The 16,726-nt window shown below is 56.3% G+C and overlaps 2 protein-coding genes across 3 annotated transcripts in view; both read right to left on the bottom strand.

Moving 5' to 3' along the window:
* Nucleotides 1-975: 975 nt before the first annotated feature.
* Nucleotides 976-3,178, bottom strand: Dpm2 (dolichyl-phosphate mannosyltransferase subunit 2, regulatory). Its single transcript, XM_023701660.1, has 4 exons — nucleotides 3,053-3,178; nucleotides 2,674-2,763; nucleotides 2,224-2,326; nucleotides 976-1,527 (listed from the first exon to the last, which is right to left on the bottom strand). Exons 1-4 carry the CDS (start codon nucleotides 3,053-3,055, stop codon nucleotides 1,469-1,471), a joined length of 255 nt encoding a protein of 84 aa, XP_023557428.1. The 5' UTR covers nucleotides 3,056-3,178; the 3' UTR covers nucleotides 976-1,468.
* Nucleotides 3,179-6,140: 2,962 nt separating this feature from the next.
* Fam102a (family with sequence similarity 102 member A) overlaps nucleotides 6,141-16,726 on the bottom strand; it is a 33,903-nt gene continuing 23,317 nt past the window's right edge. For both annotated transcript variants that reach the window (XM_023701636.1, XM_004641534.2), the window contains 9 exons: nucleotides 16,510-16,539; nucleotides 14,688-14,804; nucleotides 12,694-12,740; nucleotides 12,384-12,541; nucleotides 10,666-10,770; nucleotides 10,376-10,571; nucleotides 9,916-10,037; nucleotides 9,752-9,821; nucleotides 6,141-8,536 (listed from right to left, as the gene is read on the bottom strand). In XM_023701636.1, the coding sequence (XP_023557404.1) occupies nucleotides 8,491-8,536; nucleotides 9,752-9,821; nucleotides 9,916-10,037; nucleotides 10,376-10,571; nucleotides 10,666-10,770; nucleotides 12,384-12,541; nucleotides 12,694-12,740; nucleotides 14,688-14,804; nucleotides 16,510-16,539 (891 nt within the window). In that variant the 3' untranslated portion in view covers nucleotides 6,141-8,490. The remainder of the gene's footprint in view (nucleotides 8,537-9,751; nucleotides 9,822-9,915; nucleotides 10,038-10,375; nucleotides 10,572-10,665; nucleotides 10,771-12,383; nucleotides 12,542-12,693; nucleotides 12,741-14,687; nucleotides 14,805-16,509; nucleotides 16,540-16,726) is intronic.

Genomic DNA, 16,726 nt, shown 5'->3' with positions numbered 1-16,726 from the left:
GCTTCTGTGGATATGAATGGAGGAAGAGGCTGGGGTCAGCAGCATGGGACTTGGGGCAGTCTAGGGAGCTAAAGACAGGCTGAATTTAAGGCATCACCATGACAACCAGTGGGCACTGAGGCTCAAAGGAGAGAGCTGGCTGTACACACACTGTGAAGACAGAAAAAGAAGGCCTGAGACCCAGCCATGTCCTGGGAGCCTAGCATCTCACAGCCATGGAGGGGTGCAAGTGACAGACATGGAGCAGGACAATGGCCACCAAGACACCAACAGTGCTGGGTGTGGGGGGTGCATGCCCATAATCCAAGCACTTGGGAGGCTGAGGAAGGAGGATCATTGAGTTTGAGACTAGCCTGGGGGACAAAGTGAGCTCAAGGCCAGTCTGAACTGCATAACGAGATCCTGTCTCAAAAAAAAAAAAAAAAAAAAAGACACCAACAGTATCTGAGGGTAGACAGGCCAGATGGGCCACAAAGCCAGGGAAATGCCCTTTGTGGTGGCCTCTGTGGACACAGCCTTCCTGGAGTAATGGGCATGGAAGCTGAGTAAAGGGGCAGATGAAAGGGGCCCAGAGGGGATCACCAGGTGGGAGGTGAGGGGACCATCACTGACCAGAGACGCCCACTACAGCAGGAGGGAGGACCTAGGGCCCAGCAGGGAGCCCAGGAGTGGGGGGCAGCTGGAGGATGAGTGGGCATGCGAGACTCGAGGACCACAGCCTTCCCTAGGCACAGGAGCATGGACGGCTGCTACCAGGGCACAGTAAGCGCCGAGGGACTGTAGGCCAGGCTGGAGCCAGGCCAGCTGGGTTGATTCCCAACCCAGTGGAAGCCACCCTGCGGTCACTCAGTGGTACCCCTTATTGATCAGACCCATGCTAAGTTGAGATGGGTGCAAGAGATGGATGATAGGCTATGGTTGTGACCCGTGCAGTGTCCCCTCTCCACCCCTTCCCACAAGGACAAGAAGGAAACAAACACTCAATAATATTTATTGTTAATGTCTCCCAAACAGTAAGTTAGCCCTGGGCCCAGGAGTTGGGCCTCCCAGGAGAGTGTTTGGCTGGGCACCCAGTGTGGGTACACAACTGCACCCTAGTGGGCCTGGGGTCAGTCAGTCCTGCCCCAGGCTTTCCAGGTCCAGAGGTCTGAGTTGTGTCACACTCAGAAAAGCTGCCACTGTGGAGGGCAAGGTCATATGCCATTGGGGCCAGCTACAACCAATATCAGCACATGACAGGAGGAAAACTGAGCCAAGAGAGTGGTCCCCGGAGAAGAGGAACAAGGAGCCCACCAGGTCCTCCCCCGCTGGCTGGAGAAGGAAGAGGCGCAGGTCCATCAGGCATGAGTCCCAAGCAGTTTCATCTCCTGAGGGATGCAGGGGCCACTGGCCCGGACTGTCTTCAGGCTCTGAATTTTAGTCCCTGGCGAGGATGGAGAGGGGCCACAGCCCCATCCCTGCTGGGCCTTCACTGAGCCTTCTTAGTCACCTGTCGGTTCTTCAGCATCACGTAGGTGATGAATAAGCCTGCAATACACAGAGCAGAGAGGCTGGATAGGATCTGTGTTCAGGCCTGCTGGGAGGCCAGAGCAGGGCAGAATGACCCACAGGCAGGGCCATTCACCTACCCAGAAGCCTCTAGGGTAGCTGCTTATCTCCCTCATTCATCAAGTCAGATATCCACTCACATTCATTCAAAAATTTCAAAGTTAGAACTTAGCACACGCAACGTGCTGCACCCAAGTATTTCAGATTCCATGGGGAATAAGAGTCACCTGCTTGTGCCTTGACTCAGGCATCAGCCCCCCAACTGCCGCCCATCCTGCCCTACTGTCATCTGGTCATCTGACTGTCAATTTCCTGAGCACCAACTCAGTGTTGCAGCCTGTGCTGAAGCTGAGGATGCAGTCAGCAGGAGGACATGGCCCCCATCCTTAGGAACCCACAGGACACCAAGAGGCACAGGAACTAAGCAGGGGCGATGAGAGGTGACCGAGGTACAAGCAGTGATGATGGGCTGAGGGCACGAAAAAGGGACACAGGCCATTACAGTCCCAAGAACCTGAGGCATTAGAGAGAAGAAGGGTTGCAGACTTGCAGCACTGCATGCAAACAGAGAAACCCCAAGGAGAGCGGAAGGTAAGGAGATCTCAAAAGCAGATGCCCAGCAGCTGGCCAAAAGTGGAACCAAGCCGAGGCACCCGGGAGACCACGGTGACCTACCCACAAACAGCAGCAGCAGCAGGCCCACAGCCAGTGGGATGGCGACGGCGTAGGCTCGGGGCAGGAAGTATTTGTGGATGATATGCTCGCTGTCGATGAACGGCTGGCACAGAGGGCAGAGCTCGGGTAAGTACTGCGCACTCTGCCCAGCTCCCAAGCTCAAACATCCCCCCAAGCCCTCCGTCTAGGGCCCTCCGACACCATCAGAGCACTGGGAAAACGTTTACTTTTCTTTTTGAGACAGGGTCTCACTATGTAGTTCAAGCTCTCCTCGAACTCACTTGGTAGCCCAGGCTGGCCTCGAACTTGAGGTGCCCCTCCAATCTCAGCCACCCGAATGCTGGGTTTACAGGCGTGCACCAGCACACGGTAGCTGTTTACAAGGGGTAGGGGGAAGGCTTCAAGACCCAGAGCTGGGGGGAAGGTGAGGCTTGGGAGGGGGCGACATACCAAGAGAATCACCCAGACGGTGTAGTAGGTGAAGATGATCAGGCTAACGGCCAGGAGGCCGAGTCCCACCACCTGGTCTGTCCCCGTGGCCTAGAGAAAAGGGAAGGCTCGTCTGACTAAGTGATCACACTTAGTGCACCAAAGGGGCGTCGCAGGCAGTTGATGCCCTAACATTTCCCATTCATTCAACAGCTACGCAGTGGGCTGACTCGGCACCGATCCGTAGGCTGGGAGAGTGCAGGCCACGGCGTTTTCTCCCGTCTATGTTCCGGCAGGAGAGCAATCCAACTGGGACTGCCCAAGCCCCAGCTCCTGAGCAGAGCCCCCAGCCCCCTCCCCCGGAAATCTCTAACTCAGCGGCATTCAGTGGCAGCCTCACCATTTCCCCTGGGCACAGCCAACCGAGCAGTAGGCCACATCCGGTTCCGGATCCGGGCCCTCCTACTCCAGGCCGCGAGGCACGCCGGGAATCGTAGTGCGGAAACCGGTCCAAGACCCGCAGGCGCCGCCTCCCTTTGTGTGCTGGGAAATGTAGTTTTTTTTTCTTTTTTTTGGCGGAACCGGGAATTAAACTCAGATCCTTGCATTTGCCAGTCAAGCGCTTATCCTACTGAGCCATCTGCCCGGCCCCGAAATGTAGTTTCTCCAGGGCTCCGCGAGGTCGTTTCCAGAAATCTCCCTAGAGAATGAGATATACCCGGAACCCAGACTTGCCCGGCCTTCTTGGCCACAGTCCTGTCCCCTCTATCTTTCCCAAAAGTGCGAACTTCTCATAGTTCCAAAGTGAGAATAAGGTTTGGGGTCGTAAAGTCCCCTTTTTCCAATGGGACAAGTGAGGCACGGAGGTCACAGAGTCTGTGGTAAAGCAGACAGTGGACCCTGGTTGTCCTGTTTTCTAGTCCCAAAGTCCCAGTTTGCCTGTTGGGAGAAAAGTTACACAAACTGTTCACCGCCCCGGCTTGATGTGGGAGAAGGGGCTGGCCCAAGTCCCTAGGGATGGTGTGGATTTTGATTAACAGAGACGGGGCACCTTTCTATCATCACCAGGCTGTCCTGGAGACTTTTATGGGGGGAGGTCCCCCATCTCCCTCCATCGGCTGCCTCCTGGGTGTGAGGCTTCCCACTGGCCTTAAGGGCGGGTCTCCCCAGTCCTCAAGGCCCTGTCCCCTAAGAATGAGGAAAGGTTGGGCCAGGCTGCCCCGGACGCCCGGTACACTCCCACAGCGAGTGGGGCTGCCTGCTTCCACCCTGTGAGCTCTCACAGATGCCTCTCTGCCCCAGGACCTGCTCTCCAGGGAGTGATGGGGCTCCCAGTTGCCATAAAGAAGCCTGAACAAGGTCTTTAGACTGAATTACATCTCCAGCCTTTTACAGTTTTGAGACAGGGTCTTGCTAAGTTGTCCACGCTGGGCTGGAATCTGTGATCCTTCTGTCTCAATCTTTCAGAGCCCTAGGATCAAGGTGGCCACTACCATGAATTTTAATTAGTTGACTTTGGTGACCGAGCTCGCTGAGGGGAGGATCTGTGGCCTCTGCTATAACCTCAGCACACAGCTGGGACTTATAGTTTTGAATCACTCAACTTTAACACCTGTAGACCTTTTTAAAAAATCCTGCAGTGCTGGAGTCCAGTATTCTGGGGACTCCATGCCTGCCCCATGCCTGTGTATGTGGAAGCCCTGGGCCTGGACTCTACTTGGGGCTAGGGAGAGCCGAGGTCTGAGTGGGGCAGCAGCGTAAGGGCACACTTATAGAACAGGAGACATGGAGGTATATTATAGCAAAAGTTAGAAATCAGTACGCTCAAGCTGCCTGTGCTGGAGAGGGCCTTGACAGTGTACTTCTCTTTGATAATGTGCTGGGCCAACCTGACTGTGCCCAGCTTGTGTTTTTCCTTAGTGAGAAAAATATGTATTGTTTCCAACTTGCTTCAAGGACTTCACATCTGGGAGAGACAGATCCAGTCAAGGACCGACTTGGTTTTTTTTTTTTTTTTAATACATGTACTTAGTACAGGGTCTACAGGGTCTCACTACACAGACAGGACTTGTAGTGATCCTTCCTGTTTTTTAGCCTCCGAAGTCTACAGGGGTGCGTCACCACGCCTAGTCTCAATCGCCATCTCCAGCAAGCACCAGGGGCGGGGCCGGCACGGCAGGCCAGGAATCGAACCCCAGGCCCTGCTGTCTGCCTAAGCAGGGGCTTTCATCTGCTATCCTGCAGGCCCCACTTTTTTTTTTTTTAAACTTTATTTGTGTGTGTGTGTGTGTGTGTGTGTGTGTGTGTGTGGCCAGCTCAGCCCACCAGGGGGCGGGGCTGGCTGGCATGTGGTGCTGGGGGATTGAACCGCGGTCCCTGTGCTTTGCTAAGCTTGTTCCAAGTAGGTGCCTTAGACCACTGAGCCATCTCACCAGCCCCCCCACTTAACTCTTGTAACCAATCACGCAATAACCTGCTTTCAGCTTTGTACTTTCCACTAGCAAACCATATTTAAACAACTTAAACCTGACTCTGGGCTGGTGATTTACCCCTCTGGGTTCCCCAGCCTGCTAGCATAACAAGTTGTCTTCTGTTCAGCGAGGCCTCCCACTGGACCGATGATGGTTTTTCTTCTACAGTGTTAGTCTTCTCAGGGTTCCCAGCCTCTTGGTAACTATAGGAGCTCCCCTCCCAAAGCTGGAAGACCAACCCTTGTGGCCTACAGCTCAATTCTCCCTCCACACCCCACCCCACTTTCCTTCCCAAAGTGGCAGAGAGGAAGATCCTGGTGACTGACTCCACGGATTAAAGGGACAATGATGGGGGTTCAGCCCGGAGAAGCAGGGACGCTGCTTTGGGGCAGACTCTGGAACCTGACTGATTCTGGTCTGGCTCCAACCACTACAGCATCTTGCCACTCACCTCTGCACTCACTAAAGGCCTGGGACGACCATCTTCAGGCTCAGCCCCAAGCTCCTCTGTGACCCAGGACAGGCAGGAACAGGATGAAGGGCCAACGCTGAGCCTGGAGATGAGACCTGCTGGGAGTGTCAGCATGCCAGGGCCCACCGGGTACCTCTGTAGGTCAGGCTGCACACCCGCTTCTGGCCTCCTCTCTTGCAGTGGAGGCCACTGGCACAGTTACTTATCCCCAGAGGTCAGAGCTGTCACTTAGGCGTGACTGACAAAGAACCACCCTTCTGGACCTCAGTTTCCCTCCCAGGAATCTGGAGTAATAAAAGTGACTTTGGTAACCACAGCTGGGAATTGGGAGACTCCTGGCTAGCTCCACCTCCCCGCCCCTTTTCTTGTCCTAGGAATTAAACTCATGACTTCACTCTGGCCAGGCAGGCACTGTGCCAACTGAGCTGTATCCCTAGTTCCCCACTCTGGAATGACACCTTGCACATCTGGCTTCCTTGTGATAGCGCTGACTCCAAAGTCAGTGTGGTAAAGCAAGCACATAAAAATCAAAATGACAAAATAAACAAAAATCGCAACATTTAATTCCTCCCCAAACCAAGATGCTGACATGAGGCTGATTTCCCCTTACAGTGTTACTTCTGGGAGAAAGCCAGGACAGATACAAGTACAGCCCATGGGATGGGGTATGGTGGCAATATTGTTAGAAAGGGGGTGATTAAAAGAAGAACAGTGACCCTCCCCATCACCTCCCTGTGGATAGGAAAAGGATATTTGCCATCCTGGCAGATTATGCCACACGATCAGTTATGGGGTGACCAGGAAAAAAATCTAAAAATATCATATACCTTTATTTTAAATCTAGTAGAAACGTTAAAACTGTCTTTCAAGAAGATTCCAAACTGGCATTGCATAGACCAATTCCTTTCCAAAAATATCTCTAATATATCCTCTTCCTCTACATAGAATTTGAAGTCCAGGTGGGGGGACACCTGGTAGAAATTCACTGAGCTCAGAGGGATCTGCAGGCTGGAAACAGGGCTTCCACGCAGGGACAAGACCACTGCTCCGGGCCCTGGATCCAGCCAGCATTCATTTGGTTATGGCCAGATTCTTGGCCTGGTTACCCTGGCCCTGGCATGGAATGTGGCAGGCTGTCACTTCTGGGGTGACTGTCAAGCTCAGACTTCAATGGGTGGGCTGGGGCTCCTGATTTGGGGGTCGCCCTAGCAATACCAAAGTCAAACACTTTGTGCCTAAAGCCCCAGAACTTCAATGGAGGCTCCAGTTACTCTAACCACACCTCCCCTAGGTGGGGTGAGGTCATGGCCCCAAAAGGCAAGGTCTAGAGGTCACCTCACGGGAGAGCGAACAGCCAGCTTCCTTTTTTAAAGTGTCAGGATTCTGTTGGGCAGGAAGGGACACTCCGAGCTGACCAGAGCCAATCCAGCCTGAGCCCATGTTTTGTCCTGCCTCGCAGGCACTCCCAACAGCTACTTTCTGAAAGTTATCAGGTGATTAAAATGACAACAAAAGCCCTACGAATGCTCTGCTCAGTCCCAACACCAGGAGTTCCAAAATCTAGACGCCCACTCTTGCCAGCCAGGGCAGGGCGGGAGGAACCCTCCTGACTTGGGGAGGGCACCCACACCAGCGTCCTGGCCCACCTAGGTCCCCAGCACTGCTGGGGTGCGGCTGGCAGAGAACAGAGACACCTCCCCCTCACCCAGGAGGAGGGACTAACAAACTGTGAACTCAATAAAAGAAGGGAATGGGAGGCAAAAAGAAAAAAAATCCTATAAAGCTAGGTAAACACCAGCCCGCTGGGTTTATACAAAATGGGAGCAACCTGAAGGGTTGGGGAGTGTCGGGGCCTGGCTGCAGCCAGACCCTCCTTCAAGCACGTTCCATTCTGAGGACTGGGGCCAAAGTGCTGAGGCTTTGGGGGAGCAGGGTCAAACTGCTCCCTGCTGGGAAAGCATGCCCTTGGGGACCCCTCCCTGCCCAGCAGCAGGGGTACTCCCGGGGGTGAGGGGGGAGAGCCAGCTCCAGGCCAGTCGCAGCGCAGCCCCAGACCTGAGCGCAGAGGGCTTTGCTTGCCTTCTTCCTATGGAGAGCCAGCTGCTCAGGAGCCAGCCTGGCAGGGGCACCTCCATGCTGGGAGCTCTCCTGGTGCTGTGAGGCCTGAGCCGGGTGAGGTGGGGGCAGAGGTGGCCGGACTCTGGGTTCTGAGGGCGGCAGACCCTGGGCCTCTGGCTGCACAGCAGGCAGTGCCCAGGAAGCTTCAGGAGGGGTCGAGGGCAAGTGGGGCTGTGCTGGGGACATGTGCAAAGTGCAGGCTGCCAGAAGGACATGGGGGAGTTTAATCTGGAGTGAGTTGCGTCTGAGGTCTGGCTCCCAGGAGGAGGTCGCCCGCGGGCCTCCTAGGACACAGGATGGGACGGCTGAAACACTAAGCAGAGGGTTGCAGGTGGCAGAGTTCTGAGGGGTCTGGCCCCAAGGGCAAGGGACGACGGAGCAGGGCCTTGCTGGTGCCTGGCCCAAGATAGTACTCCTGAGGTGCATGGTCACAGGAGCAGCAACCGGCAGCCATACACAACCCCCACACTGAGCAGCTGCTCATGTCCTTGGTGGGGGAGGAGGAGGTGCCACAGGACGGTCCCTCTGTGTGGCTCTTGGCATGGGCCTGTCCACCTGGCCCACTAGTGGTTCAGAGTATTCACAGTGGTGCAGGGCCCTGGCGGCCAGGAGGGTCCCGGGAGGGTAGGGACCGTGGAATGATGCTCTGGGAATGTGGCAGTGCACGGAGCAGGCACAGACGAGACGCAGCGCAGACCCAAGGGCGACAGCTTCCAGCAGGAGGGCGCGGTCTGGTGCCCCAGAGGGCAGGCCCCTTTCTGGCCACACATCCGCTCTTCAATGGCTTTCAATCACGACGGGTTCGTAGACCCCGGAGGAGACCCTGGAGGGGAAAGACAGGGCTCAGTTGCCAATCAGTTGCCCTCCATGTTCCCAGTACTCACAGTGCCCAGGCCAGGCCCTTCTGAGCACTGTGCAGGCAGGCATCATCAACAACCCGTTTTGTTTGGGACTTAAAACTGAAGCTTTGAGATCTTAAGTCAAGTGACAGTGATGTTTAAGTGACAGTGTGTGGGATGCAGAGCTGGCCCAGGCAGTGTCCAAGTCCTGTAGGGGGGCATCAGCTGCTTACACACCTGGGTGTGCCACCGACACTGCACGTTAACTCTGGCAGGGAAACACTGTGCCCTACCCCCATTTAACAGTTGACAGAACTGAGGAGGCCCAGTGGGACTGTGAGTTCCTTAGAGGGCAGTGGAAGGCCAAGAAGCCGCTCACCTCTTCCCCTGCTGAGGCCAGGTCCACCCAAGAAGCTGTGACAGGTGCTGAGCCTCAGCCCTCCTTTGGAGGCAGTGAAAAGCACCAGGGCTCCAGATGCCACTCACTCTGCCAGGGTCTTGCTGCTGACCAGACTGGCTTCCTGCCCCCCACCCTAGTTTCATTTTCAGAGGGGATTAGGGAGACACTTTTACAAACTTCCCAGAGAGCCCTATTTGCCCACCAGGTTGAGAGTTGGCAGCTGTAATTTCATGCCTGGACCAGCAGAGGCCAGCAGAGCAGCACCAGAGGGCAGGTCCTGGGAGCAAGGCTCAGCTAAGTCTCTGCTGGGGCTTCTGGCAAGCCAGCTACCCACCCGCAGGGAGCGCCTCCCCTCGCCCACTGAGCGAACCCAGGTGAATCCAAAAATATGTGAGCCAGGCCCGCAAGAGCTGCAGACTGCTGCCCCACCATGTGCTGTTCACAGCTGTGTCCCTGGCATCTAGCTCAGCATCTGGGGTACAGTAGGTACACCCCAATAAATACTTGTCTGGTCCACCAGGGAGTCATCCCCAACACAGGTTTAGGCGTTTGGAGACCGAAGAGAGAGAAAGACAGCACGGCACACAATAAGTGCGCATTAAGCCCCAAAGCTAAGCTGAGCTGTGGGCTGGGCACTTCCCAAGGGGACCCTGGGAACCCACCCACAGGACAGATAGGATGCAGGCTAAGACGTGCCTGGCCCAGAGTTGCACTGTGGTGACAGGAGCTGCCATACAAAGCCAATCAGAGGTCTAAAGGCCCCATTCCCACCACCAGACTCTTGGCGCTCGGCCCCTACCTGTTGGCCAGCTGAATGCCACTCAGCGTAGCTGAGCCGTCGCGGCTCACAAACAGACGAAGGTTGCTGTCTGTGGAGACACAGAAGACGGAGGCTGAGTTGGTGTTGGGACAGCCGTAGAACAGGCCACATGGCTCCCACCAGCCAGGGCAGGGACAGCTCACCCTCAGTGTTGCTGCCGTCTGTGAAGTCCTGGCTCTGCATGATCTTCTCCACAATGTCGTCTGCATCGATCCGTGTGTCGTCCACCCAGGTTGGGTGGCTCTCCACAGAGTCCTTCTTCCGCCTGAGTGGGGCAAGGAGGACACCAACAAGACAGTAAGAGCCCCACCCCACGGCACTCAGAATATTCTGTGTGTGTCCACCTGGCAGTTTGTGTGCCCGTGCCAGACTCCAGGGTACAGGTGCTATTCACCTGGTGGACAGAAGAGGGCGCTGCTCCAGGCCACAGCAGTACACAGAGACCTAAGGCCCAAGCCCAGATGCACTGAACGGTAACAAGGCTTGGGGCTGTGCCTTTTAAGCCTGTCGTAACCCAACCCACTAGGGTGGGCACCTACTGCCCCCATTCCTGTGTGACAGGTAAATACTGGTAGAGGGACCCACTGGGAGCCAGGGACTCACCGAAAAGAGCGCTCTGACAGGTGCAAGGGCCGGGGGGGTCTTGGTGGCTTCTCAGGGGGTCGGTGCTCACGCTCACCACCCTCAGAGCTCTCCAGGGCTGGGCCCAAGCCACCAGAGGCACTGCTGCTGGTGGACGTGTTGCGGCGGTGTGTGAGGTCCGACAGGCTGGAGGAGCACGAGTGCTCCGTGCTGTACCCTGGGGACAAGCAGCAGTGGAGAGCATCAGGCCTGGGCTTCTCCCGGCCGTGGGGGGCCGTGGGGAGGTGCGGGTGCAGGGCCAGGCCACTCACCAGAGACCTTGGACTGCTGGCTGGCATAGCTGGAGCTGCGGGAGTGGCCAGTGTGGGGCACTTCCTCAGGGCTGGACAGGTTCTGGTCTGGTTCCTCCAGCAGCCCTGGGGAAGGGGACAGTTTACCTAGCGGGGCCTTCCCCTGCACACTTCCTCTTGCCAGCTTCGTATACAGTGCTCTGCACCTCCATTTAACAAACTAGAAACCAGCAGCAGCCACCCTTGCCATGCCACAGATCACCCTCGGAGGCTGGATAACTCACTGAGATTCAAATGGGGACCTCCTCCCAACGCACCTGCTGGAGGCCAATGAAGAGGAAGTGTACTACGGACTGTGTGAATACACATCCACTCATAAGGACTAATGACTGTGAGTGGCACAGGCAGGGACGGAACACACCGAGGCCAGGCCCACACATGGATGGGGAAGGGCTGCTCCTTAACACTAGACTGGCTGAGTGTGGTAGAACAGGCCTATAATCCCAGCAATTGGGAAGCTGAGGTAGGGGGACCACTGGGAGCTCCAGGCCAGCCTGCACCACACACAGCAAGATCCTGCCTCAAAAATAAAAACAAAAACAAAAAACAAACATTAGAGCCTCAGAATGTGGGAGGCAAAGGGCAAGCCCTAGTAAGGCAGCAGCAACAGGGCCTTGTGGATGGAGATTTACAGGAAAAGCCCCAAGGGTGGAATGAGCCTGGGTCTGTGGAGCTGGAGTGCACAGAGTAAAGGAAGATGGGGTGGAGCAGGGGAGCAGGCCTGGCCCCCAAGGCTGGGCTAACAGTTTCCAGGCACATTTTCCAGGCACCCAGGGAACCAGGTGGGACTAGGCTCCCCTTGACCAAAAGAGGACTCAGCAATGCTGTCTCCAGCAAGGAGCATCAGATGCTTCAAGTCTCCAACCTGTCCTCTGCAGATGGTGGGCGAGTGGGCTCAGAGCCCACCCAGCCTGGGAGAAGTGCCACGGGATAGCCCAGTGCTGGGAAGGCCGTATCCCCAGACCTCTCTCCCCAGAGCTGACAGCAGCAGGGCTGGGACACTCCCACCCCTGCCTGCAGCTTCCAGGTACAGTAGGCAAAGCCCCAGCTTGGGCCCCAGAGGTCAGAGGTCCTACCCAGCCCTCAGGTCCCAGGGCCAGCATGCCCAGCAAGTGTCTGCTGAGCTGCCCTAGGCTGTGCCCTCTCTAACTGCTTGCTTTTTCTTGTGTAACAGTCTATGTAGCTTAAAAAAAAAAAAAAAAAAGTAATGCCTGCCAGCCAAGCACTCAATCCCAGGCAGGTTGGACATTTATTTAGTTAGCTCAGCTAGTACTTACTACTAACAATCCCGTTTAAGAGGACACTGAGACTGTAGAGGCACAATGGCCAGTCAAGGTCACTGTCACAGCAATTGGGAGGGCATGACTCACAGGGTAGCCCGACAGACACAGCCCAGGCTGCGGTTTGGAGTGGCCCTCTCTGGTGCCACAGATCCCCTCTGGGCCTGAGGTCCCACTGCCACATCTGCAGGGAAATGCCTGTGGGTCACCTATAACTGTACTGACCCTTGTATCTCATGTCTGGCTAGAGAGCCACCGAACACCTCTGGGTAACAGAGGTGGGAACCGAGGCACTTGAAGCCATCCACCAGCCTCCCCTCCTAAGCATCTGCCCAGGACACTGCTGTGGAGAGGGTATGGGCCCCGAGCAGGACAGGTGCAGGTGAGTGGGTGATGTACCTGAACCCAGGACAGTGGGCCGGGCCTTGGGAGGCCGGGACCCTGTGAGGGAGCTGGTGCTGCCGCTGCCACTGCTGCTGGTCCCACCACCTTTACACGTCAGCTGCAGAGAAGCATCCTGGCCGGGGATGGAGATGGACTTGGCAGTGGACGGCGGCCTGTATGTGTGGAGAGAGGCGTGCAAGGGGTGTCCCAACTTGGGATCGATGAAGACAGGGAGTCCACAGCCCTGGAGGAAGGAACAGTCCGTCCCCACCACCATGCCAAGGATCAAACTCCCAGCCCCTTATGTAGCCTGGCTGGCACTCACGTTTTGAAGCAGGGGTCTCCAGAGAGCAGGAACATTCCAATGGTGATCTGGGGAGGAGGGGAGACTCAGCACAGGCACTGTGCCTACAGACTCCTGGCTCCGGCCTCAGAGTGGCGGGAACCGCAGGCCACAGTGGCCCTTCCTGGCTAGGTGTGCAACTGCCTGTCTCCCGGAGGCCCAGGTCTGCCTGGCGGAGTGCCAGGAGCTGCAGCAGGATGAGGGCTAGCTGCTGAGCACACACCTCAGCGCCTGCTACTTTGTATCAGGACTGAGCTCCTCTGTGGCATGGCCCAGCTGGCCATGGGGCACAGTGCCAAGCCTGGCAGAAAGGGGGACCTCATGGGGCTATGTGGGGGTGGGGATACACAGGGACGGCCATGGGGAAAGTGTGAGGACTAAAGCAAATCACAGAGCCAATTAGAAATTCAGCATTCGCTTGGGCACCCTTTGGCAACAGCCCAAATATGGCTAAGTCTTGGTCCCAAAATCTGAGATGAGATGGAATGACAGGTAGGAAAGGGGTACTCTGATCCCAGGACACCTGACCTAAGTGGACCACCAGGCTGAGGGTTTTATGGATTATTTCATTCGGTCCTAATAGCAGTCTACAAAGTAGGTGACATCCCAGATTACAGATGAGAGAACCAAGACTCAAGAGCGGGAAAGGATGTGGGACAGCAGCCTGAAACAAGGCCATCAGAGCCCCCTCCATCCACCTACACTGGTGGAGGGTATGCAGGAGGCTGGGAGGTCTGGCTATTGCCTAGATCCTGGACTTTTCTGGTGCCTCTGGAGCCTGAGCCCACTATGCATGCCCAGCTCCACACTGAGGCAGCTGGCTACCCCTGGTTAGTGCTTGGAGGTGACATCAGGACATGCCAGGCAGAGGCATGTGAAGAAAGCCGTACTGGGGCCACATGCCCAGGCATCTCTGATCCTAAGAGGCCCAAGAGGAGTTGCTAGGGCTGGTAAGACTAAGTTCAGTGGACTATGTGCCTGCTTACACAAGTGCAGGGACTGGGGTTCAATCCCTGGCACCACATGCAGTGCTGGCCTGGTCCCCGGGCACACCAAGACCGGGCACAGTAGCACATGCCTGTAGTCCCAGTGCTGGGGAGGCTGAAAACAGGAGGATCACTACGAGTCTGCTCTGTAGCGAGACTATGTACCAAATACATAAAAAAAGAAAAAGAAAAGAAAGAACGAAAAAGGAAAGAAATTAAAAACATAGGGCCAGCCTGATAGCTCAGCAGACTAAAGTGTCTACTTAGGCAGAGCACAGTGGCAGGGGTTCAATCCCTGGGGTGCCGGGACAACCCACCCCTGGGGCGCACTGAGTCAGTCATTGAGACTGTATGTGGTGGTATATGCCTGTAATCGCAGTGCTTGGGAGGCTGAAAACAGGAGAATCACAAGTCCGAGCTATGTAGTGAGACCCTGTAGACCCTGTGCTAAATACATAAAACAAAATTTAAAAAATGAGGCGTTGTCTGAGGCAGGAAGCTGTGCTAGTGGTAGGGGGCAGTAACTGGGCACTTGAACCTTGGCGAGTATGAGTCCAGGAAACCAGTTCTCCTCTGGAAACCCACCAGGAGCCAGTGGTCCCCAGGACACAGAGCAGGACTTAGGAGCTGGTCTGGGGGGCCCAGTAGCAGCAGGGTCAAGTGCCAGTCTGCCCACTTCTGGGGCAAATAACTTGTGTGCACCATCCCATGCAACTTGGGGCACACCTGAAGCAGCTGTCATGGTTGAGACAGGAGGAGACATAAGCCTTGAGCACAGGCTGATCTTGAGGAAGGGCTTGTCAAGCCCTTACAGGCTGCTCTGGCCTACCTCAGCCACCTGTGGGGCAACAGCCCCAAGCCCAGGGCCCAGACTCCCTGGCCTCCTGCTGCCTGGCCAGATGGGAAGCTGTACTTTAAGCAACCCTCTGGGGGAGTCGGATAAGGATTCCGAGGTGGGGGTGATGGAAGAGGCAGCACGGTGCCTGGTACCTTGAGGATGGAGTTGTCCTGGCGGGTGTTCTTTGTGTCATACCCCTCTAGCAGGCAGCAGCGCACCGTGGAGCCCGAGCCTGCAAACTCAGCCAGGTTCAGGTCGGCAAAGCCCAGCTGTGAGGGGAGGAGGCTTGTTAGGAGGCTGTCGGAGTGTAGGCTCAGGGCCACTGATCCACAAGGGTTAACTGGAATGGGGTGGCAAAGGGAGGGCAGGAAGAGCCCCTGGGTCTGCCCCATGGCCTGGACTGGCTGTTGTATAACTGGGTCCCAAGAACAGGACTCTGGTTTGCAGCACCAATGTGGCAAAGCTAGAGCTTGCATCCCTGCGGAGCACAAAGCACTCTTTGTGCTGTATCCCAGTATGCACCGGGCCAGCACTCCTGACATGAAAGGGCATTGTTGTCTGTGACACAGATGCATTGTTCCCTGGGAAACAAGGCTGTGCTGTGGGGAGCTGTCAGGAGAGGTGGGGGGAGAGGAGGGCAGAAGGCCCGTGGGAACCTGGTAGCAGGGTGGGCTGATGGGACCCAAAGGGCCAGGAAGACTGGAGGGCAGAGCCCAGGATCTGTCCAAGTCCTGGGGACTTGGGCTGCTCTTCAGCTGCTCAGGGAGGGATTGGGCTGGAAGGAGGCCATGCCTGCCTGACTGGAGAGGAAACTGAGATTGAGGTGAGGGGCACAGGCTGATCAGAACCAGGGCCTGACGCCACCCTGGGCCTCACTATGCTCCCCTGAGTATCAATCAGGGTGAAAAGCCACAACGAGGGCAGCGCAGCATGCTGCCGGCCCAGTCAGCACCGCTGAGAAGAGGCTGGGCAGGGTGCTCGTAGTCTCTTCTCTAACTGGATGGCTGTCCTCACCTGCATGAACCAAGGACAATTTCTACTCTGACAGGCCCCCCTCCCAACTGGTTCTGAGCACCTGCGCTCTGCTGTCCGGTGTTTTGGTGGGAGGAGCTGTGCGGTGCAGCCCAGGGCTTCACGCATGCCCAGCGAGCTTGCTACACAGCTCCATGCCAGCCCGCACTCTGTACGGCTTGCTCTGGTCAGCAGAGCATCCAGTGCTTCCTGAGGCCTTCCAACTGGGGTGCTGCTAGGCACCTCCAAAAGCCTGGGGGAGGGGAGGCCAAGGGTGCCCCACAGAGAAAGGCTCAGAGAGGGGGCAGGGCCTCTTCTGCAGCTTTTCCCCACAGTAAAGGCCTGGCTGGTCAGGGTGGAGCCAGGCTGTGGCAACCTGGCAGCAACACAGATGTCCAACAGCAGGGCCTGGGGAAGTCAGATGTCATCAGCCACACAACAGGATGCTGCTGCCACGAGAAAGCACACAGACATCTGTGATGACGCTCGCCATAGACCATCAACTAAAAAGCCCAGCTGCAGATGTGTGCACGGGAACCACAGTGCGTGCAGGCACCCGCGCGCGGCACTTGCAGCAGCCTTTTATTCACTGCTGCACACAGAGAGGACTTTTTTCCTTAAAAGGGCTGGGGGTGGGGTGTGGCTCAGTGGCACAGCATTTGCCTAGTATGTGAGTCCTGAGTTCAAGCCCTAGTACCACCCAAAAAGGTTTGGAAAGATCCTAACCAACACCAACAGTGCAATACTGGGAGGAGGCAAAAAGGAGGGGGACACTTAGAGCCCTTTCACTATACACTTCTACAGCACTGCGTTGCAACGAGGAAAGGCTGCTGGTGGAACAAGTGCCGACTACCAGTGAAGATACTCCACTGAACGATCCACCTTACGGAGGGCTTGGGGTCTCCTGTTTGGGGGGAATGGGGCTGTGCTACCCCCGCCTCCCCTTGGGGTAGCCCCTCTTACCTTAGAATAAGCCTTTCCGCCTTTCAGCTCCTGCACAGGGAGAGAAACACAGGCAGCACGATCACAGGGGAGCTCCACGCTACCCCTAGCTGAGCCCCAGCATGGGACACAAAAAGGGCAGAGCAACTCCCCTCATCTTCCAGGGCAGAGAATTCAGGGGAGGGTCCTAAAGCCTCGCAGACCACCAGTCCCACCCACGCTCAGGCCCTGCTCACAG

This window comes from Octodon degus, unplaced genomic scaffold, assembly GCF_000260255.1.
Source record: "Octodon degus isolate 3935 unplaced genomic scaffold, OctDeg1.0 scaffold00138, whole genome shotgun sequence".
In the NCBI taxonomy this organism is placed as follows: Eukaryota; Metazoa; Chordata; class Mammalia; order Rodentia; family Octodontidae; genus Octodon; species Octodon degus.
The sequence above is the reverse complement of the archived record's forward strand: the minus strand, read 5'-3'. Positions and strand labels throughout refer to the sequence as shown.

Excerpts from the sequence above, each read along its gene's own strand:
- Dpm2 (XM_023701660.1), bottom strand. Across the intron at positions 2,327-2,673 it reads CCGTCTGGGTGATTCTCTTG|CCGTTCATCGACAGCGAGCA; the intron begins GTATGTCGCCCC and ends CCTCTGTGCCAG. Across the intron at positions 1,528-2,223 it reads GCTGCTGCTGCTGTTTGTGG|GCTTATTCATCACCTACGTG; the intron begins GTAGGTCACCGT and ends TGTGTATTGCAG.